Source organism: Bicyclus anynana, chromosome 2 (assembly GCF_947172395.1).
Source record: "Bicyclus anynana chromosome 2, ilBicAnyn1.1, whole genome shotgun sequence".
Classification (NCBI taxonomy): Eukaryota; Metazoa; Arthropoda; class Insecta; order Lepidoptera; family Nymphalidae; genus Bicyclus; species Bicyclus anynana.
In genome coordinates, this window is record NC_069084.1 from 16,773,901 (window position 1) to 16,798,063 (window position 24,163).

The window sequence follows — 24,163 nt, forward strand, 5'->3', positions numbered from 1 at the left end:
ACAAAAACAACAGATATGTACATTTTAAGAAATTAGATATCACGTGTCTCAAACTGTGAAGGAAAAACATCGTGAGGAAACCTGCATAGGTACTTGAGAATTTTTCAATTATCTACGTGTGTGAAGTCTGCCAATCCGCATTGACCAGGGGGTGAACAAAATTATCCTAACTTCTTTCATTCTGAGAGGAGACTCGTGCACAACAGTGAGAAAAATATGGGTTGATGGACATCCACTGCTGTCCATCTGCGTTCTGTTACATGGACTTTCAAACAAAACAGAACGAGCCGCCAGTTTCCAACGGCTCCCTGCAACCCGCTTGATGTCGTTGGTCCATAAGAAGTCGACCAACACTGCGCTTTCCGATTCGGAGTCGCCATTCCAGCACCTTGGACTCCAACTTCTATGTGCCTTACCCCCTTCAGCTTCGCGACTAGCTGACCCATCGGTTGATAATGATGATTTTTTTTTATTGTCTACAAGTTAGACCTTGACTACAATCTCACCTGATGGTAAGTGATGATGCAGTCTAATATGGAAGCGGGCTAACTTGTTAGGAGGAGGATGAAAATCCACACCCCTTTCGGTTTCTACACGGCATCGTACCGGAACGCTAAATCGCTTGGCGGTACGTCTTTGCCGGTAGGGTGGTAACTAGCCACGGCCGAAGCCTCCCACCAGCCAGACCTGGACAAATTAAAAAAATCTCAATCTGCCCAGCCGGGGATCGAACCCAGGACTTCCGTTTTGTAAATCCACCGCGCATACCACTGCGCCACGGAGGCCGTCGAAATGATAAATCAAAACTATGCTTTATACTTGGACGATTATAGATCTGATCCTGGTCCCCTGAAAAGGTACCACGGTTGAAATCCAGGACCGATCCGAAGTCAGATGATTATTAATTTGTAAATAGCTAACAAAGCTTATATGTTCCATCATTATACATACAACTAGGTAGTATCTTTTCAAATGTTTACTAATTAGCTATTATGAGCTACGTCAGAAGCTTTCGACCCCGACCTCATATAATACTAACTGATACCGTCTCTGATGAGAAAGCGATAACCTGAAAGTAAGGTATTTTATTTTTAAAAATATTTGCCATTTCTTTTCAATAATGAGCAACATTCCCATTCTCCGCTAATTAGTTCCACAATAGTGTAGCGGCCGGGGATCAAACTACCACCTCTCGGTGATGAGTCCGGGCCTTTTACCGCTGAGCTGAGCTGAGGCTTACATTTTTTACATTGTATTAGTACGAGGCATTTAAAACGGGGTCCTAGCTAAAAATCTCTCTCGACTCTTTGCGTACGGGGAGCTGCTGAGCTGGGACCTTTTTCTACCTTCATATAATCTTCATCTGTTATTTGATTGGGATAATAAATAAATGATAATAAACTATCCACATTGACACATTAATTCATAGAATTTCCTTCCTTCGTTGCTCAATTTTAAAAAAATACTACACTAATTAATAGAATATACCCAAAATAATTGAAAAAGTAGAGGTTGCCGGCTGCACACTGCAACTTTGGGGTTGCCAGATATAAACAGTTAAGTAACGTTATTTACATACCCTCATCAGTTATTTAGTCGTTATGTCAAACGAAAGCCTTTTTATGCTTAATTTGACTGTATTAGGTTCCTTATGGTTTCCTAGATTTTGTATGAAAAATGTGTTTGGCCGCAATTTAATTAGGCAACCTATTTGCAATGTGTCACTGTAAACATTATCTATCATCTATAGCTTATCACCAATGAATAAGATGAGGGTATATTATATTCCTATTGCCGGATCTTAGACCGGGCGCGCCGCTTATGAAAGCGGGCTAACTTGTTAGGAGGAGGATGAAAATCTACACCCTTTCCTACTTTTTGGTTTCTACCCGACATCGTACCGGAACGCTAAATCGCTTGGCGGTACGTCTTTGTCGGTAGGGTGGTATCTAGCCGAAAACTCCCACTGGACCTGGACCAATTAAGAAAACCTCAATCAGCCCAGCCGGGGATCGCACCCAGGACCTCCGTCATGTAAATCCACCGCGCATACCACTGCGCCACGGAGGCCGTCATATGTATGATAGTGACATCGTGTCGGCGACGTGGCAGGCGGCACTCGAAGTAATTGACACAATCGCTTTAATAGTTGACCAGTCCTGTCTAGCGCCTCCATCTACATACGAGCTGTTATAATAAATTGTCCGCCTTCACTTTATGGAATATTTTAATATAGATTATCGCAACATCTCAATTTGTTTCAAATTATATAAATTGCTTGTCATAAATTACTCGCAGTTACACTGGCACTACTTTCTAGTGTAATACAGAATTTTTAAATTCTGGGGTCAACGATTTTTTACTATTAAATATGACACTAGCGCGTCGAAATTGAAGCGAAAAAATGCGCCTACTTGTTTTAATTTCATTGAGTCGCATAGTAAACAAGGAAAGTTATTTAAACACAATAATACCTAAATATTGTCTACATACAAAATAACTATCAGGGGGTAATAAGTCATCGATACTGATGCCAAAAATGCAATCAGTAATCTGTCTGAATGTTCGTTATTCAGAAAACTACTCGACGGATTTTAACGATACCTGGCACTTATTCTTTATACTCCTGGGCAGGTTATAGTATACTTTCATTACACTACGATCAATAGGAGCAGAGAAGTGAAGGGAAATGTTGGGAAAACTTACTTCATTTTTAAAGCGATACTACTGTAAGGGCTGGATTAAAGAGGTCGAAGGGCGGACGAAGTCACGGGCGTCCGCTAGATATCTAATAAAGTAAGATTTTTAGATGGCAAAGCTTGGAACCAATACTCAGAGTTCTTTTCGGATAAAGCTAGAAGCCTGGCTTGATCTATAGCATTTTATGAGTCAGATGTTTATGTCAAAGTTTATGTGTTTAACGTTCCTTCGGGGTATCAACATTGGGATATCTGACCTTTCAACTCCCTAGAGCCTCCGTGGCATGGGTTATGCAAACTGAATTGAAAAGTTACATTAATTCTCAGATATCCCATACGTATAAATTGGAATAAATGAATCCACGAACTTGCTACTTTCTTATAGCTATGTATACCTTTAGTGTGTGTTTTAGGCTGGTGGGAGGCTTCGGCCGTGGCTAGTTACCACCCTACCGGCAAAGACGTAACGCCAAACGATTTAGCGTTCGGTTCAAGTTTATAAAGCTGAAGAGTTTGTTTATTTGTTTGACTGAACACGCTAATCTCAGGAACTACTGGTCCGATTTGAAAAATTCTTTCATTGTTATCTAACACTGAAAGAATTTTTCCCATTTATCGAGGAAGGCTAAAGGATATACATTATCCCCGTAATAGGGATGATGACAGTTTTTTAAATTGTAAATATATTAAGAGTGTGCTAATAGTAAAGCATTTTTGTAAAAGGAACAGGGTATCTGCGATCATTACTTTCGGAGCTACAGGAATTTAAAGGGTCAGATTTGCAGCGCTGTCACGGATCCCTGAAAAACGTCCCATACAAAATGGCACGAACTAATGACGTCGTAGGTAATGTAATGATCGTTAGATTTGTATGTGCGTTCAAACAAAATTACTAATATCTTTGTTATTTGTGCGTTTATGTTTATAGTTCACATATTAAAAAATGTCACATTTAATGTAAAGAAGCTAAAACTGTATGAATTTTCATCTAATTACGATAAAAGATTTTTTAATAGATTTTGAAATTTTATAATCTCATTTAATTTGCAAATATCCAGACAATCTTTGCTTCTTATGTATAAATTAGTTAACATTGACCTTATTTACCCGAATGTACCATAAAAATCAATATATTCAAACCTAGTCATCATCCCCATTGTACGGGAACGGAAACCACGCGGGTAAAACCACGCGGCGTCAGCTAGTAAGCTCATATAAACGATGCATCGAATTGGGCTGGGCTGCTAGTCCCCGGGGGAACGTCACGCCCAGTAACTGTCCATCATGCAAATGTATTTAATTACAAAGTACTCGCTAACCGCCGGCACTAACGTATTTATTCACGTATTATTCTGACCACGTACAGTCTAACGAACAGAACGTTTAGGGCTGCTACTTTGTAGAGAACGATTTTATTCCATTGGTCATTATTATTTTTACTTATCATTATCAGCCAGTGGTGTAGCCTTGGGGTCCTGTATCAAAATTAGTTGGGGGGCCCAAAAACATTTGTCACAAAAGACGTTAATTTTTCATCAAAGTATATGATCAACGATCTATTGCGATTATAAAAACTGTCTCTATAGAATCAATGTTTCATAGTTGTAGTCGTGTTCGTCGGTAAAAATACCTTTTTGTGTTGTTGAATGGTGTAAAAACGGTCAACAACTTCTAGTTTAGTAAAATATATATACCCATATAGTATACCTAATCTAAGCTCGTTTTTCTCACAACATAACAATTTTGTTTGTGAATTTGGGTGCCATACTAGTCCTTATGTAATTAGTCTGAGCCTGAGGCATAGGTTTAACCCTCAAATGCCTGTAATTACGCCGGCAACGATGTTTGGATCATCGTTGTGCACAGCACGCGTCATGACAACAAATCAAATATCGAATCGATTTGTTCTTACAGCGACCACGCATATGTTAGAAAGAAAGAATGAAAAGTTTATTCAGAATACACATCATACAAATACAAAGGGTCTCCATTCAGCATATTGCTGTGTCCGTGAGGATACGTGATGGTCTCTTTTTGAGAAAATGAGATGTAAAGCTTTCCATTGGTATTTTTACTTCTCTGTCTACGGAATCAATAAACACAGTGACAGATGACAGATATGAAATAATCTTTCTATTATTAGATATTATAGTGTTAATGAAGTATGAAATGGACCTCTGCTTAGCGTTTGTCCGTCTAACGTCCTTCGTTAAAATCTATTCCAATTTGACATTGATTTTGACAGACGCAGAAGAGATGGGCGGAACGATATGTATCGTAGATACTCTAGCATTAAAGCCCGGCCGCTCAGAGTTTGCGTTTCTGACAGGTCGTGAGCGAATGGGACAAACATATTCAATTACGAGACCCTCAATAGTTCAACGGTAAGAGCGGTCGAACTCATCAGGGGTGGTGGTTCGATCTCCGCCCCGTTGGTCTATTGTCGTACCCACTCCTAATACAGTCTTTTCCGACTGGGGAAGAAATTGGGAATGGAAATATTGGTCATATTTAAAAGATGTGGCAAACATTCTTTTAAAATTACATTGCCTCGTTCTTCTGTCTCATGAGATAAGACAAAATCTGATGAGACAAAATAGCCAGGCAATGTAATTGAATACATTTGTCCTATTCGCTCACGACCTGTCAGAAACGCAATTTCTGAGCGGCCGGGCTTCTAGCAAGTGCTCGTTTGGGTAGGACACTGTCGCAGCCCTGGCGCGCGCGCAGTCGGTAGCCGGCCCAGTCGCCGCGGCTGGAATGTAAACGCGTTGACATCATATTTCGCTCGCTTTTATTTCTGCGGATCTATTTCCACGGCGCCATCGTCCATCGCAGCGCTGCTCGGACGCTAAATTGACATATTTGATGGTTTCATTCTATTTACAAATTATTGTAGATAGGTATCTACTTTTTAATTAATCTATGTTACAAATGCAGTAAAAAAAAAAAACTAAGGTGTCTTGTTACGGAAGAGCGAAGTCTTCTAAACAACTCGTATCAGAAGATTCTAGCCTTTAATTATTATTTGTTACCGATTGATGTTACTGAAATAAACTATTTTTATTTATTAATTTAGTAGATGAGTAGAGTCGCATGGACTTTATAATAAAAGCTTTCAGAATATCCGAGTAGCTATCTACCACTACCATAGATCAAGAATCATAGATAATAATTTATAGATCCATTATAAACGTATATTACATATATTACAGAAACTATGTAGGTAGTTTGAGAGTAAAAAATGAAAGCTATGGAAATAGGTACTGAATCATCATCCATCTATATTTTTGATGACAGGGAGGCGCCCTCATCTTAAGGGAGGGGAGATTAAGGGCTTAGAACGACCGCACTGTACCAATGAGGGTGCACGGACTTACGAGTAGGGTGTTAATGTTCGACTCTAAGGTTCACTAATAGATGCACAGAATAAAGAATGATAAAGATTGAGTCAAGCCCCGCGGTGAGACCGGTGAAACAAACAAACAAACGTAGCGCGCCTTGTCATCCGCATATACAAACTTTTTTCATAACTTGTATTTCAAGATTTAACACTAACAACAATTACGTAAGTTGATATCATAATAATCAATAATTACTTATAAAAAAATACTCCATCTTATTCTTTTAGTTTTTGTAAACAGTTTTTAAAATACTATATAAAAAAACACTATTTTTCTGGAATAATATTGAAAATTACTGATGCGACGCTTTGTGTCGTACTGATTTTTGAATTTGTATTTGTCTTCATCACTGCCGTACTGTTCCGTTCGCTCTCTGCCTATTATTCTTTAATCTGTGATCAGATGTCACCCGAGACAGCTGAATTTGCTCTTATAGGTAAGGGGGTGTAGCACCATCGATTTCCCAAAGTCCCAACTTGCTCTGAATATTTCGAAAAAAAAAAATAAACTTAACATATTTGAATCTTAATTTACCTTTAGGTTTAGCCATTGGACTAATGAAGCAAGTACTCTTCATTTAAATCAAGATTAGGAAGGTACATGGCAATGCTTATTTTCTTCCGCTAAGGTACATCACTGTTTCGGTGTAAAGAAATTGCCGATGAAAACATTTTACTCATTACTCCAGAAGGTCCTGTTATTTGCATACCTGCACTTACGAGTATATTTAAATTTAAATACATTCCCGGTTTTAAGATAAGTACATTACATTAATGATTGAAACTTAAATGCCTGTCATCAATGATATTTTATACTAGAGATGGGGCACTAGCGCATCAAAACTGAGACGGACAAATGTGGAAAATTTACTTTATTTAGTCGGCTATTAAACAACGAACGTTATTTAAACAAATAATACCTACCTAAATATCGTCTACAATGTGTCGAGTTGTGTGTTCAGGAAGTATAAAAACTACCTATATAATATATACATAAATATTTAATGGAATTTAAGACAAAATTGTGCATGTATGCGCTCAGTAGTGTAGCTAAACTTTTTGCGCTGATTTTGTAGGGACGTAACCTATCTATAGTATACAATTATCATTGCCTGTCATAGCCAGATCTACGTGATTTTATAAAAATTGAAATTTTCTCAATCTGTGTTTCTACCACTAAGTAAAAACGGTAGGCGACTGGCGTTGGTACGTGTTGACTTTAAACATGCATCGCGACCAACACAAGATCAATTTGATCAAATGTCAAGCCGTTAGCGCTACAGGCATGTGGGGTCGGACCGTGTGTTGCTAGCATTAGATGGTCTAGCCATGGTATAATAGTCCAGATATTTATTATAAACTACAAGATTATTATTGATTTTCTTTTTAATAGGTACCTCTCTATAAAAGCAGTTAAAGTTAGCTAGTTTAAAAAATCGACGTTCCAATATGATAAATTAATTATCCAACTCCAATCCCATCCATCTCTACCATTATAAGTAGGTATGTTCATGAGAAAGAGTTTTAAGAAGAAACCTGTCACCATTAATAAGAACGAATCCTAACTAAAACTGTAATTTACTAATATGGTATCTTGTTTTTTTTAATGCTTAACATCCATCAAGTTGACGGGCGCCTGATAATGCATTGATGGGAAGTTTCCCTAATAAATGTACCTGCAAGATTAATTTAGAATATTCTATTATAGGCGACAGATTGCTTGCTAAATCTGTTGTCAACTATTAATATAAAAAAAATGTATTCTATCCTCCGATGTAATGACCTTCACGCGTTAAGATTCATCTGAGAGCTACTCACTCTTCCGAATGCTGCGAAATGCTATCTTTGTCTTTGTGGGCCTGCCCTGAGCTGCAGGAGTTGCCCATGGCGCCGACTGCAGCCGTATCACCGCATAAGTCCGCACAGAGCACTAAACACGCAGTCCATGAAAACAAAAGCACACGCGAAACGCCCTGTACAACATCGCCCGGTGCGATGTGAGCGCGACGCAAAAACACGTCCGTCCACGGCGATGTCTCGCGCGCGAATAATCGATGGCGGTTTTCTTCCCCCCACTGAGTTTCCGCGCGCGCGTCACATCCACGCTTTTCAGTTTTTCTCCTACATTCGTTGAGCTTTGCTTTAAGGCAACTATTTATTTTGATATTTTTGAACTGTTATTATGTGACGCAGGCGGTATGACGAGTTGTTCTTATTGAATAACAGTTACGCATCGTCACTTTATGACGTACATTCGATATTTAAATGGTAACATCGTGAAGGACTCGCTTGCGCAGTGGTGGGTATTGTTGTTAAGCTTCCGAGATTGAATCCCAGATGAGTCAATTCATAGGTACTAATAAATGCGCAAATAAGTACCTACGAGTATGTCTGTCTGTTGTATTTTCACGGCTAAGGCACTAAAACTATACAGATAGTGTAAAACATTTTGAAGGAAAAAGTTTAAATGTGCACACTTGAAAATTCAACATCTCCAATAATTTTTTTACTAGGTACTTTGTAACTATAAACAGTAGACAAGTTTTCTTAAATTACAAACTTCGATAAGTGTACAAGTTTTTAAACGATAGTACACTTCAGTTCCATATATCTTTTTTTTCAGGACAATTTTTTAAAATCGTCCTGTAAAATCACTGTAGGAAATTTTTCAAAACTATTAAAATTAGTTTTAGATAATAATTAGATGGTGTATCTCATTTGCGTTTTATATCTACCATTAATTACGGGACACCCTGTAATCTGTAAATAATAAATATAAATAGGTTATAGGTTTTATATAATGAGATTCGAAAATTACAAGTAGATTAAAAACTTCGTGGAGGTCGCGTTGGCCGTCAGGTCGACAACCACGGAGTTTCAAATTCCGAATTCTTAAAAACAAATGTCGCCATGGATCCATCTGTCGAATGTAGCAAGTGGCTTACAGTGAAGTGATTGTTTGAGTAAATTTTGATCAAATTTCCAATAATTTTCAATAGTTTAAAACATTATATATGGTTAATCGCAATGCCCAAATGCTATATGAAGTCTGTGCGCCCGCTTCGAGGAATCTTCATACATGAAACAGGTGTTTTAGTGCTTTGAATAAAATAGTTTAGTGTATTTGATATCTGTTTTATACATTTATTTATATTAGTTAGTCTACTGATGTATTTATATGTAAGTATATAATATACTTATTTTCTACATGATTCTTATTTATAAGCCAATGGGCGACCATAGCGTAAACTAGAGTTTTAAGAGTACGAAGGCTTTTTCTATCTGCACTGTCTGGTCGCTTAGAGGTAGAGAGAGGAGAGAGAGTAGAGCTCTTAGTATGGAATGGGGGAAGTACTACAGCTGATCTAAATTTCAGCTGCCAATCAGCATTACTGTGAAGAGATTGGATGCCTGTATCTAAAATAAAAGCGAAAGGTCACTCATCACGAAATCTCGATAACCGCTTGACGTAGAAAGATAAAATTTAACAGGGAGATAGTTTATAGTCGACGTCAGCTAGGAATATATTTTGCGACAGGGTCGGATTAAAGAGGACTGACGGTGACGGCAGACGTAGTTGCGGCATCCGCTAGTACGAGTACAGGCTTTCGTGGCTTAAACAACTAAGAATAGGTATGACATGTTTCTAGCAGTGTTGTGGGATCTGACCCAGGCGAATTTGGAACACTCGTAACTTTAATTTTTAAGTTCTCGTCTTTAATTATCACCATTTTCTAATAACCAACGTTTCAAAGGTGCTTGTAAAGTAAGTAATTTGATTTTGAATTTTAAGAAATGGTTTTCCATCTTCTTGTTCCGTCAATTGCTATAAAAAGACCCAAAAATTTATAGTATGCAATGACTTATTTACTTTTTGAAAAGTTAACTTCCTATGGGTGGATAAACCGTAACGCGTTACGGTGCCACTCTGTCTGACTTCCATCTATCTCACGCATACGGCAGCAGATATTACTTCTGTAGAACGTCCCAAACGCATACGTTTTTTTTCAAGTCTTTAATAAAATGATTATTGCCCTTTTCAGAAGACATAAGACCAGGTCGTGCCCCAAAGTCACTCAAGAAGCAGAAGAACTTGCTGAAGCTCAATGAAACGCTTTACCACGACAAAGTGCCGATATCCACCCGCTTCTACCTGCAGTTGTTGAAAAAGAGCCAGTTCGTCACACATTTCGTAGACACGGAAAATTATGACTACGCTTCGGAAAGCGAAAAAGCCGTGATATCCCCTGATACTAAAAAGATCCTGAAAAAGGAAAACGAAAAAATCACGTACAACCTGCGGTCTAACGAAGCGAAAACCGAGAGAAAAGTGTTCACCGAAAAGGCACGAACTCAAAAAAAAAGTAAAAAACTAGCGAGCCAACCGCCATGTTCGAATCCACAGATAACAAACGAAATAAAAGTAAAGGCGCAGTTAAAGATTGATTTGAAAAAAGAACCCTTAGCGCCAATCATCGAGGAAATAAAGAACAGAGAGCCGTTGAAACCCGTCAACAAGGGCTCTGAGATTGATAAAATCGCGGAGAAACTGAAAAGCTTGGTGAAGAACAATGCGGATGAGAAACTTCATAAGGAACTGCTGGTCTGCAAGGAGTCGTTCGACAAGGATGTGGCGCCGATGGACTTTGGCGACAAAGAAGTGACCAGTGAATTCCTCAAGGGTAAGTGCGTGAAAAAAGTCTGTGTAACATCAGATCATGAGGTCCTAGGTTCCATTCCTGGTTAGGCTAAAAATATTAAGCTTTTCTTTCGTCCAATACATTTTTATTTTTAGCATTACTAAATACAAATCCTCAGTCCGAAAGTGGGAGGTTGGTGTAGTGTGTGTGTGTTGTGTGTGTTGGTCCTCGACATTATCTTTAACATTTTTTTTTTCTTTTTTTTATTCTCTACAAGTTAGCCCTTGATTAGAATCTCACCAAATGGTAAGTGATGATTCAATCTAAGATGGAAGAGGGCAAACTTGCTAGGAGTAGAATGAAATCTACACTCCTTTCGGTTTCTACACGACATCGTACACGGCACGCTAGATCGTTTGGCGGTACGTCTTTGTCGGTAGGTGGTCTAGCCACGGCCGAAGTCTCCCACCAGCCAGACCTGGACCATCATCGCACCATCATCATCATTATCAACCCACATTCGGCTCACTGCTGAGCTCGAGTCTCTTCTCAGAATGAGAGGGAAAATTCTCTGGTATGCTGGTTTCCTCACGGTGTTTTACCTTCACCGTTTGCGACACGTGATATTTAATTTCTTAAAATTCACACAACTTTAAAGTTAGAGGTGCATGTCCCACACCGGATTCGAACCCACACCCTCAGGAATCGGAGGCAGAAGTCATATCCACTGGGCTATCACGGCTCTATAATTCATCTATAAATATAGATGAATAGTAGCAGTGGTGCCCTGTATCAAAGTTAGATGTCTCACAAAAGAAACAAAAATGCTCACAAGAATTATGACAGTGACTTACCAGTGTAGGATGTTTCCAACTTTTGAGAGCACGCTTAACTAGCGAAAAAAAAAGAGAGTGTGTAATATCTACATACTAATTTTTGCGTTCAAAGGGGGTCCCCATATCATTGATACGTCTGATACGGCGGTAGATACGCCCCTGAATGGTAGGCTTGGTTTATTGCAATATCTTAACTAATAGCTCAAAGCTTCGGCTGAATGTCTCAGAAGTTTCACTTCCAGCAGACGCGCGCGCGGAGTGGGAGCGTCGCGCGCGGCCCAGCCACCTGTGCTCGTACTGCGGGAAGGGCTTCGATCGGCCCTGGGTGCTGAAGGGCCACATGCGCCTGCACACCGGCGAGCGCCCCTTCCTGTGCCCGCAGCCGCACTGCGGACGGACCTTCGCTGACCGGTGCGTGCACTCCTTTTTTTTTTACGTGGGGAAATCCTCATGGATACCTTCTCGCCACGGGGAGGCAAGAAGGTTATGTCGGACTTCAACCGACTAAAACCCCACGGTGTTGCCACTCGCCGCCTGATGACTGAGCCACGGGAACATTTCGTAAACTACCGCAACACAGCCAGCGACACTCGTAAATTGAGCTCTTCTGTTGTTTTATTAAGATCGCTTAGGAAACACTGAAAGCGTTAACAACTCGAGGACTTATCTCCGGTGGGTGACAGATTCCCCGTATTTATCACCGTGCGTGCACTCCTGGATCAACCTTTATGCTATTTAAGCAAATGCTTAGGATATCTCGCCCAAGGGGGCACCAGAGCCAAAAAACGAGCACACTAAAGCTACGCGCTCTTTAAGTTATTAATACTTTTAAATTATTTCTTTTATTTGTAGTTACTCACTATCTTAATCACTTATGGGGCCCACATGGACAGATTGATTAAGGCATCAAGTTACCTTAATCCGGCACTATGAGTGCTTGTGTCTTATATAACCACCCTCCGACCAAGGCGCGTTTGGAACTACGATCAATTATTATCACCATTATCTAATAATATTAATAATGTACTTACTTGATGTTTCGAAAGTGCTTGTAAACTAAGCCTAATTAAAATAAATGAAATTTGAATTTGACCTATTATATTATCAAGAACTATTGAACAATTTAAAACAATTTCACATTAAACCCTAAAGCCAAACAACTGAGTCCTCAAATGTGTGGTACAGAGGTGCGGTATGACTACAGAAAGGGAAGAGGAGTAAGTGGAAAGCGCATTATTCGTTCATTCAATGACTGGCGCGTATGTTGCCTCTCCCTCTTGTACCACACGATTGAGGACTCGGATTGACCAGAGCAGCTGAGCCTATTCCTGTGTGCAGGTCTAACCTGCGCGCACACCAGCGCACCCGCGGCCACCACTCGTGGCGCTGGCGCTGCAGCCAGTGCGGGAAGGCTTTCAGCCAGAACCGCTACCTGGAGCGACACCGCGCTGACGCTTGCCGCAAGTACAAGTGAGTGACACCAGACGCATGCCTATACAAATAGAATGCGCCAGCAAACAACTGAACAAATGATTTGCGCTAAAAGCAAACTATCCCTTGGCTCCAACGTCACTCTATAAGACCTGCATCCGTCTAACGCTAGTGTAGTGTTTGCTCACCGCCCAAAGGCGACTCTGAAACCTCTCCAGCAGGATTGGAGCGATCGTCTACGTATCGTCAATGATCTTCGACTTTGAATCGTAAGCGCTTGTCAAAATTGCAACTTGGCTACAACTTAGCGATCTCTATTTATATTTGTACTAGGGACGAATAGATATCTTGGTAAATGGTGGTATGCCTTACGACTTTTCTATTCGTTATCGTTTTAGAAATTTAAATTTTCATACATTTTTGAGTTTTCGTGAGCGTTTTTGATCGTAGAAAGTCAACATGGCTGTAGATAGGGGCTAGAGGCCGATTCGAATCGATTCATGCGTCGGACCACGGGCACTTCGTGGTCTGTATGCAATAACGACTTACATAAAGACCTAAATCTCCCCACAATAGCCCAATATATTAGACAGTTCTCAAAGAGAGAGCCACCCACCCCAACCAACTAGTGGTTGAGACTTGCCACTTGCCAGACCTTGCTTGACAGACCCAGAAAGGTTTTCCGAGTCTCGGAGGAGACGCCCTTAGAGTTTTTCAGCCCATCTCTTCTGCTTCTGCCTTCGGCGGTGCTTCTGCGCTCGCCCAAAACACCCGGTGACACCGATGAGACCCAATAAAGAGCCTACGGCACTTACACAATCTGAAGAAAAAGTACTCTTTGATTAATTGTTGCAAAAAGCAATCTGCATTCTATAGTATTTTATTTAAGACTAGCGGACGCCCGCGACTTCGTCCGCGTGAAAGTCGTTGTAAACTTTCAACTAACCCTATCCTACCAATACCCTACCCCTACCCTACCCTACCCCTATCCTACCACTACCCTACCCCTACCCTACCCCTGCCCTACCCCTACCCTACCCTTACCCTACTCATTAAGGCTGCACTTCTTTATTTATCCCCCCCCCCTGCGAGTCGCGTCGAGCGCGGCAACCTTTACACAAAAATAATCTATATAGCATGAATTAGTATTCACGCGCGATGGTTTAGCGTATTTCTTGTATAACTTTGATGTTTCTTTACCGATTTTTATGATTCTTTTTTTATTGAATAGGTAATAATGTTAACTTTTTTAGTTAGGGATGAGTGATGAGTGTTATAAACATAAGAGTAGACAAATATAATTAGAAAGCTCCGAACTGCTAAGCTATCGGGAGTTATACGTGTTATTGTGAGTCAACCATAAAAGATAGACATATATATGCTATTGTGTTTTTATAGACAATTTTAAGGAGAACATTTCCGTCATACATAATTTCTATGTAACTTTAACCATTAAGGCTTTACACGCGACGGAAGCTTAAAAAATTGAGTAACTTCTCCCGTTTTCTCAACATTTCTTTTCACTGCTCTGCTCCTATTGATTTTAGCGTAATGAAAAGTATACTATAACTTGCCCAGGAGTATGTAGAATAATTGTACCAAGTTTCGTTAAAATCCGTCCAGTAGTTTTTGTTTCTATAAAGAACATACAGACAGCCAGACAGACAGACAGACAGACAGACAGACAGACAGACAGACAGACAGACAAAAATTTTACTGATTGCATTTTTGACATCAGTATCGATCACTAATCACCCCCTGATAGTTATTTTGGAAATATATTTCATGTACAGAATTGACCTCTCTACAGATTTATTATAAGTATAGATAGGCAGCCCGTACTTTTGCTGTTCGCAAAGTTTGATACGAGTAGACATCATAACAATAAAAATTGCGCTGCCGATACTAAGTTTTAATATGCCTAGGATTAATTACAATAAGCCCTTCGTGCGTGGCTTTCAATTTAAAACAATATGTTCTTCAAAATACAGGATGCATACAAGAAACAACGTCCCCAGCGATTCAAACGGTGTCGAGACATTAACAGTCCCACTCTACGGATTTATTTGCCACAATGCGTCTGCGAAAACTGAGAACGACCAGCTATGGAATGACAGCCCAATAGATTTGTCTATGGGAAACAAGAGAGATATCTCAGGGTCCATTACAACTGGAGATAAAGTTGGAACAAATTAACAGCCTGGAAATCTGGAAACTAGATTAACCGTAGAATAGTGATGATATAGACATTTTATGTTCGAGCAAGTGTTTGACTTCAGGTGTAAAGTCACTCAAGTTTTTTCTTTTTTAAAAAAAAAAGAATATTTGCCTTATTTTTATAATATAACCAATATTCCCATTCCCCTCTAACTAGTCGGGAAAGGCTGTGCTAGGTGTGGGTACGACAATAGAATACCAGGGTGAGGATTGAACCACCACCCCTTGGTGATGAGTCCAACCGCTCTTACCGTTGAGCTATTGAGGCTTGTAGGTGAAACTGAAAGAGTATTAGCAAAGCATCAGTGGTCGTAAAGCAAACAATTTTTCATTAAACGGGTTTTGATGTCACAGCTTTGACAAGCATGTGGATTGTGGGGACTGATTAATAGATTAAATTGTGTGGGTATGTTTTAGACTTAGATCATTAAGTTAGTAGGTACCCTATCGTAGTGTGTAATGGACTTTTACCTAAGTATTCTTTGATAAGCATGAACTATGTAAAACAATGATGATAATAGAAATAAGACTCCCTAATAAATTTTAGTTTTGTTTAAATTAAAGTTTAAATTTATTCAAATCTAGATAGATATTATATTTTAACATAGGATATAAAATGAAACTATATTTCTTCATTTAAATTCGTTTATTTACATTTATAATTAATATGTTTAAAATTCACAGCAATACAACTGATAGTATAATTATTCATATGTAGGTATATTTTATGAACAATTCAAAATTTCATTTTAATCTATACTTATAATAAATCTGTAGAGAGGTCAATTCTGTACATGAAATATATTTCCAAAATAACTATCAGGGGGTGATTAGTGATCGATACTGATGCCAAAAATGCAATCAGTAAAATTTTTGTCTGTCTGTCTGTCTGTCTGTCTGTCTGTCTGTCTGTCTGTCTGTCTGTCTGTCTGTATGTTCTTTATAGAAACAAAAACTACTAGACGGATTTTAACGAAACTTGGTACAATTATTCTACATACTCCTGGGCAGGTTATAGTATACTTTTCATTACGCTACAATTAATAGGAGCAGAGCAGTGAAGAGAAATGTTGAGAAAACGGGAGAAGTTACTCAGTTTTTTAAGCTTCCGTCGCGTGTACAGCCTTAATGGTTAAAGCTACATAGAAATAATGTATGACGGAAATGTTCTCCTTAAAACTATCTATAAAAACACAACAGCATATATACATCTATCTTTTATGCTTGACTCACAATAACACGTGTAACTCCCAATAGCTTAGCAGTTCGGAGCTTTCTAATTATATTTGTCTACTCTTATGTTTATAACACCCATCACTCATCCCTAATAAGAAAGTTAACTTTATAACCTATTCAATAAAAAAAGAATCATAAAAATCGGTAAAGAAACACCAAAGTTATACAAGAAATATGCTAAGCCATTGCGCGCGTGAATACTAATTCATGCTATATGGATTATTTTTGTGTAACGGTTCCCGCGCTCGACACGACTCGCGGTGGGAGGAATAAATAACGAAGTGCAGCCTTAATGAGTAGGGTAGGGGTAGGGTAGGGGTAGGGTAGTGGTAGGGTAGGGGTAGGGTTGAGATAGGGTAGGGTAGGGGTAGTTTAGAGGTAGTTTAGGGTAGGGTAGGATAGGGGTAGTTGAAAGTTTACAACGACTTTCACGCGGACGAAGTCGCGGGCGTCCGCTAGTAAATAATATAGGATGATTACGATGTCTTGGTAGAATTCATGATATAAATGTCAGAATTTGAAAGCGCTTTTACAGCGTTTTTTAAGGCACAATTCTGTAACGATAACTCGACAGAACAAGTTTTAAATTCGTCTTTATCTCTCTTTCTCTATAGTATGATGTAAGACAAAGACAGATGAAGACTAATTTGAAACTCACACTGTCGAGTAATAAAAATGTCGTTACAATTAGTGCTGTTTATCGTCGTAGACGTACCTTCTCGTATTTAACAAATACGCACGACTATGACGCCGCGACTACGCGACTGTCGCAAAGTCGCAATGAATAATATCAGAGATGGCGCACCTTTAAACTCACCTAAAAATATGATTTTATTTAACGACTTTGTCGGCCTTCTTAATGTTCTTAATTTCAGGTGATAAAAACTCCACCGAAGCAGATGTAATGTGAAAAAAAATATTTTCGACTAAAGAGAGGTTCATAATATATCGAAGGTTCGCTATCTCTGACATACATTATGCCGCGACTTCTGCGTTGCGAAACTGTCAATTGGCTGTTCTAATAACCCTTCTTGTAGTCGGGTAATGAAAATACATTTGATATAATTTGGTTGTAGGTCCACAAATCTCCAAAATGTAAATATTTAGATCCAAAATTTATACTATCTACAAGATTTTATTTACATAGATGACTAATAATTTAGTTTTTGGCTTTTACAATCTTAAAATCAAATAGATATCAAAAATTAGAAAAACGATAGATACATTATCGTTTTTTAATTTTTGATATCTACGTTTTGGTCTGTGTATTTTCCAAAGTTTAAATTAAATAAATAAAAATAAATGAACTAATTCGGTTATCTTTCTTTACAATTATTTAATAATTATCTATTGTATGAATAAATATATGTTTATATCATTTTATGAAGCAGTACAAGTTCTACAAGTGGAACTAGATACCTATTCAAAATAGTTTACAAAAATGTAGTCTCAGATTTGTCTGCAACTTAACGCCACTGATAAAAAAGAACCTTCGACTAAAAGCCTAAGAGCCCCCACTCACTGGCAACTTTTAGTCGGCCGACTAAGTTGCCAAGTATACTAACAGGTATAGCGATATACGACAGCACGCACATTTACAGCGACTAAATCGCCGCAACTAATAAATTGGACGCCGATCGTATCAGAGTAGGGATTACTTTCGATTAGGGTAGTGACACCAAAAGATGAACGTTTAAGCGTTTTGGCCAACTTTAAATGCATGTAAGACAAATATTTCATGACAATGACGTTTATTGAGTTTACTAAATAATTCCATATATAATTAAGATTTGACCAAATGAAATGGAAAAGTCCTAGTTCCCGATAAGTTATAAAAAGAGTAATTTGATTGCCAAGTTTGGGGATTTACCACAGTAGTTGAACACTGAGTCCTAATTATGAACGAACTCTAATAATTTTATCATTTATATACTAGTCTATAAACTATGTCCTATGATTATTATTAACCGAAAAAGCTAAGGAATAAAAAGTAGAAATTTAGTTTTTATCTGCTTAAAAGTTGAAAAATAATGTCCCTAAGTTTGTATTTACACTTATAGTGAAAACATTGTTATGTGTGGGTAAAAATATTGCGTACGTGTAAGTAGCGTATTATTTTATTTTCGGGATTTTAGCACAACCGTTTTTATATATTGGGGTCCGGTCACGGGGTCGGTTTTGGTGCCACTACCCATAAAAATTAAAAAGTTGCGCAACTAAGTTGTAAGCGTTGGCAACTTAGTTGCTCAATAGTCGGCCAACTAAAAATTGCCAGTGAGCGGCCACCCTTAGACAACGTTCTCTACGTAAAAATCATAACGACCGGAGAAGGGGAGTGTTAATCGGTTGTCAAAGAATTCTTTAACCCTACGCTCATTGGTCACAAGTCCAGGACTCTGCTCGGAATTTTTCTTCCTGCCACGCGATGGACCCGGCACGCGCACGGTGAATCCATGGAAAGCTAAGATATTCGTTTCACTCAATATTTTTTTTCCCTCCCCAAAATCCCATTCCCTCCAACTAGTCGGGAAAGACTGTATAAGGAGTGGGTACGACAATAGTGCAATGGGGCGAGGATCGAACTATTGAAGCTTCTAACTCTTTTTGTATTTTAATAATCCATAAAATAGCACTATCAACAAGAAAATACATTTGTTCATTTTTTACACTTATTTGGACAAACTATATATTCGAAAATTACAATATCACATCGCAATAAATTAAATAAATATTATTTTGTACATCTTAATATACTTATACACGTTAGCAAAGTGCACTTTCATTATTTGTGCGCCAAATATGAAGTAAGATCAGTAATAAATTCTGATTATGACATTAATTCCTGATTGACAGTGGGAAGATTAAGTATCTTCTGAGTGAGAATCTTGAAATGAAATTGAGAGTCGTGATAACCCAGTGGATATGACCTCTGCTTCTGATTGCGGAAGGTGTGGGTTCGAATCCGGTCCGGGGCATGCACCTACAACTTTTCAGTAGTGTCCATTTTAAGAAATTAAATATCACGTGTCTCAAATGGTGAAGGAAAACATCGTGAAGAAACCTGCATTACCTGAGAAATTTCTTAATTCTCTGCGTGTTCGAAATCTGCCAATCCACACTGGGCCAGCGTAGTGGACTATTGGCCTAAGCCCTCTCATTCTGCGAGGAGACTCGAGCTCAGCAGTGAGCCGAATATGGGTTTATAATGATGAGTGTGAATCAGCAATGAAGAACCATTTCTAAAGTTCTATTTAAAAGCACTTCACTTTCACAATATTTATTTTCGAGTCTCTTCATTCTATTTGACGCACAATGTTTAATAAATTATAATGAATACAAAATATCTAGTAAATTAATTATTATTACAACAATTAGCGACACAAACAGTAAAAAAGCTATCACAAAAGCTATCGACATTGTTTTGCCGGTTAGTATCATTTGTTTCGGGAATGTGGCGACATCGAGATTTGTGCGAAATTCATGCAATCACAATAAATATACTACCTATCCTATATACATAATATATAAGCTTCAAAATCCCTTGGCACTTACGTTTTGGTTTGATACACAGCACACAGTCTAAGCGATTACCTGCAATACGGCCTTCCTTCAGCTATTTTTAATAATCAACTTCCTTATAGAAGAGGAATTTTGGGGCTTAGAACCACTACGCTGCTCAAATGCGGTTTGGTGGGCTTTGTAGTATAATATATTTGCAGTATAATAAATAATCCATACTAATATTATAAATGTGAAAGGGTGTGTGTCTGTTTATTTGTCCGTCTTTCACGGCAAAACGGAGCAATGAATTGACGTGATTTTTAAGTGGAGATAGTTGAAAGGATGGAGAGTGACATAGTCAACTTTTTGTCTCTTTCTAATCCCCCACTTCCCTAAAATGGGGGGTAGAAGTTTGTAGGGAAGGAGTAGGGTAGGATAGAGGTAGGGGAGGTAAAATAGTACTCTAAATACTACGAGTTGACTAAAGCTTGACTCGGGATCATTAGCTAACAATGGGTCGTATCACAGATGACCGTATATTTAAAATTGAGTACTTTTATATTTACGACATGATAATAAGACCGTTTTAGTTTACGCCAATATTTATATTTTTTCGTACATATCTACGAGATCCACAACAAACTTTGTCCTAAAATTACAAGATTCAATCAATAATAGCTTTCACAAAACTAGCTTATTTTTTTTACAAATCATCACAATCACCATTAGCTTCAAAACGGTCATCGCATCGTGGCGGAATATATCGAAATTTAAAACCTAGGACTAGCGCATATACATAAAATATATTATGTCAATATAAGTAAGTAAAATACAATTCAATATGTATAGGTATTATACAGCAAATACATTCGAATATTTTGATCAAAAAACATCTTAGGTGGTTAATGATGATATACAGGATGCTCGGGAGTATTCCCCATAACTTCAAGGTGTTGATGAGTCCACTTATAGGAGCCGAACTGCATAACTAATATTTTTTATTTAATAAATTAAAACTTTTCATGTTTTCATACAAAGTAATTAAAATAATTCCGACGAATCCATGTAACACACGCCTTTATCTATCCTTGCATTAAAATACGTAAATCTTGGCTACGTCATTGTTATAAGAATTGATAAATTTGACTTTGCCAGTGTTGAAATAAAGTTGGAAATATATTTACACGATAAAACGATCTCCGAGTAGCGATAAGTGCATACTCGTAAATATTAATTAATTTATTAAATAAATCTTTGACCCCTTTAAGGCTGCCTATCCACCAGAGCGGAGCGAGGGAGCAAAGCGGAGAAACGGACTAATGCGGAGCGGAGTTGAGCACACTTTGTAAATTCAATTTAACATTTACTTTTTTAACATAGTCTGCAACTCCGCTCCGCACCCACGCTCCGCTCCGGTGGACAGACAGTACGTAACTCCGCTCCGCTTTAGTCCGTTTCTCCCCTACGCTTTCTAGCTCCGCTCTGGTGGATATGCAGCCCTAAGATTTACACCTCTTTGAAAATAATGATTTAAATGCAAAACTACATAAAAATATGATATGAATTAGTATTTTCTGAACACAGCGACCGGACTATGGAGGCTACTGCAGCTATCTTGTCAGTTCTACCCTCCATAATTACATAAAAATCATGTTACCTAAATCCCACACATAAGACGGTTCTCTTTAAATCACTCCATAGACAGTACTTATCATCCGTACCAATAAAATTTAAATAAATGTATACAATTAGTATTTGGACGACAATTTCATATCAATATAGTATGACTAGTCATTTAAGGAAGAGATGTGCTATGCACTGTACGATATTCGTACATTGATATTTTTCTCGATAATAACCCGTAAACTGCGCTGCGTGTCACCTGAAAATTAAAACGAAAAATAAAGGATTACAGGGGTGCGGGGTGTGACGACAGAGAGGGAGTGTGGACAGCTATACGTGCGACTCTTAGAGCCTGTCCAGATAAGACGTATTACGCGCGAATCGATTCGCGCGTTTTAATTTCCATTGCGTCCAGATACCGCGTATTGCGCGCGTTTCTACGCAGGGTAGGATCCAGTCAGTACAAACATGGACTCGGAAACAACGGTTGTGTTGTTTGCATACTGTCGATGGAAACATCGTAAACGAAGAGAACGTCGACGATTTAACGTGCATCCAATTCACCACACGGAATCACCAGCTTCACAAAAAATCTCGACATTTTTCCCAGTTCCTGCATTTCATGACTATTGGAATAATCACGTGATTCCATATGGCTACTCCTTTTTCAACTTCATCAATAAAAAGTTCCGTGTCGAAGTTATCATGCTCCATTTCAATTTCTAAATACGTCCCCTCGCAACAGATACGCGCGTAGTACTGGACGCAGCAATGGCGCCTGAGTATCTCAATCGCGCGTGAAACGTGCGAGTCGAGAGTCCTGCTCATTGCACGCGTTTTACGCGCGAGTGAGGAAACGCGCGTAGGCATCTGGACGGGACATTAGTAGCTATAGTATCTCGAATACTCGCGAGTGTGTCTCGCGTGTAAAACGCCTCATCTGGACAGGCTTTTAGAGAATTAAGAATGCGACTCCCACCCGCTCACTTCTCGCTCCCTTCTGTCGTCATACCTAAAAACCTAATTTGCGCAGGCGAGGACTAATATTATATAATTTTTACTTCTTTTGATCCCGATAGTCGATAAACTGGATCCACGAGGATCAAACTGAAGGGAGCAGCTTATACTTTATAGCTTGGATATCCGTTGACGATACTTTTTTTTAAAACAAACAAAAACGTTAAGTGGTTTTTAAATAAGATAGGCACTATACAATATACATACAAATTGTACAACTGGAAAACTCCCTTCAACAATACACGTTTATAAAAGTCCTCCATGCATTTTTGCGTGCATTTTGGACGTACTAGTAAGTTAGATATTTTATGTTAACATCAAGTCAAATCTATATATAGGAGAAGTTTAATAGGTCAGCAACATTAATAGGCATTTAATATGTACCTAATATTTAGATATACTCACGCTTATAGCGGCGGATCTTCCCTGAGCCCCTCACTGTGGCGCGTGCGACCTGCCATGTCCAGGATAGCCTTCGCTTCGGGGTTCGTGTCCAGGATGCTCGTGTCGCGTTCATCCTGAAACCAGAATGCCATCATCATCAGCATCATCATCATCATCACTATCATCATCATCATCAACACACGGTATTACACCGGCATTACATTTGACGGCAAAGGTTTTCATCCTCCTCCTAACAAGTTATTCCGCTTTCATCTTAGATTGCATCATCGCTTACCATCAGGTGAGATTGTAGTCAAGGAGTAACTTGTAAAGAATAAAAAAAACACATAGATTGTAGTAGTTATAATGGGCCCTTAATTTTCTACTAAACATAAAGTCGCTCATCTGGTAATTCCCTCAATTATTACAACAAAGGATCGCCCAAATAAGCTTTCATATCTATCACATTGAACGTTGTGGAGTAAGCATTTTCAGTGGGTATCACTCTCTCTCTCTCACTTTAGTCCCATCGCACCGAAAGAGGCTATTGGTTGACAATAAATCTCTCTTTCATTAGATAGGCATATCGTTAACGCATTTTGTTGAATGAGAATCTTATTTCGTCGCCTAATCCTGTAAAAATCTGTGCGATAAAAAATGGTTATTTTACTAACAACAATAGCTGAAAGATCATTTTACAGTTCCTAATTGGACTTGTCTCTCAACCCGTCGCTGACCGGCGGCATGCCCATCAGTTGCATGAAGTTACGTTCGGACGAGTCCAGCACGCTGGCGCCCTCCGACACTATCGGCTTGTGGAAAGACTGGAAATTGGGGGGGGGGGGTTAGGATATAATGTATACTCACAGGCACAATTAACTCCGTCCACTTTAATATACTCGCGTCAATTTTATAGTGGGGCGGATAATTGTGCCTCTGAGTATATATGGTATTATAGGAGAATGGATAGTATAGGCATACTGGATTTTAGGTATTTGAGGAGATCTATAATAAGGTCACCTACTCGTAACAGATTTAATACAAACAATATTGATTCGTGTGGGTACATGGAATAAGGGTCCGAAATATATATTAATCAATAAAAGTTAAGGTTTTCATTAAAAACTCAATTTAAAAATAAATTTTTCCAAACGTCAAAAACGCTGTCCTCCATTT

The 24,163-nt window shown here is 38.7% G+C and overlaps 4 protein-coding genes across 5 annotated transcripts in view; 2 read left to right on the forward strand and 2 right to left on the reverse strand.

Moving 5' to 3' along the window:
• The window catches only part of LOC128199294 (uncharacterized), a 45,034-nt gene extending 36,903 nt beyond the window's left edge, over positions 1-8,131 (reverse strand). For both annotated transcript variants that reach the window (XM_052888236.1, XM_052888232.1), the window contains exon 1: positions 7,921-8,131. In XM_052888236.1, the coding sequence (XP_052744196.1) occupies positions 7,921-7,988 (68 nt within the window). In that variant the 5' untranslated portion in view covers positions 7,989-8,131. The remainder of the gene's footprint in view (positions 1-7,920) is intronic.
• LOC112050248 (phosphatidylinositol-3-phosphatase SAC1) overlaps positions 1-24,163 on the forward strand; it is a 260,117-nt gene that overhangs the window by 92,130 nt on the left and 143,824 nt on the right. The window lies entirely within an intron of this gene.
• On the forward strand, positions 8,440-15,205 carry LOC128198748 (zinc finger protein 891-like). Its single transcript, XM_052885536.1, has 5 exons — positions 8,440-8,455; positions 10,146-10,801; positions 11,838-11,989; positions 12,917-13,048; positions 15,001-15,205. Exons 1-5 carry the CDS (start codon positions 8,440-8,442, stop codon positions 15,203-15,205), a joined length of 1,161 nt encoding a protein of 386 aa, XP_052741496.1.
• LOC112057227 (MTOR-associated protein MEAK7-like) overlaps positions 15,854-24,163 on the reverse strand; it is a 29,658-nt gene continuing 21,348 nt past the window's right edge. Inside the window, exons 11-12 of the mRNA XM_052888265.1 lie at positions 23,009-23,121; positions 15,854-21,845 (exon numbers count right to left, since the gene is read on the reverse strand). Of these exons, the coding sequence (XP_052744225.1) occupies positions 23,011-23,121 (111 nt within the window). The 3' untranslated portion in view covers positions 15,854-21,845; positions 23,009-23,010. The remainder of the gene's footprint in view (positions 21,846-23,008; positions 23,122-24,163) is intronic.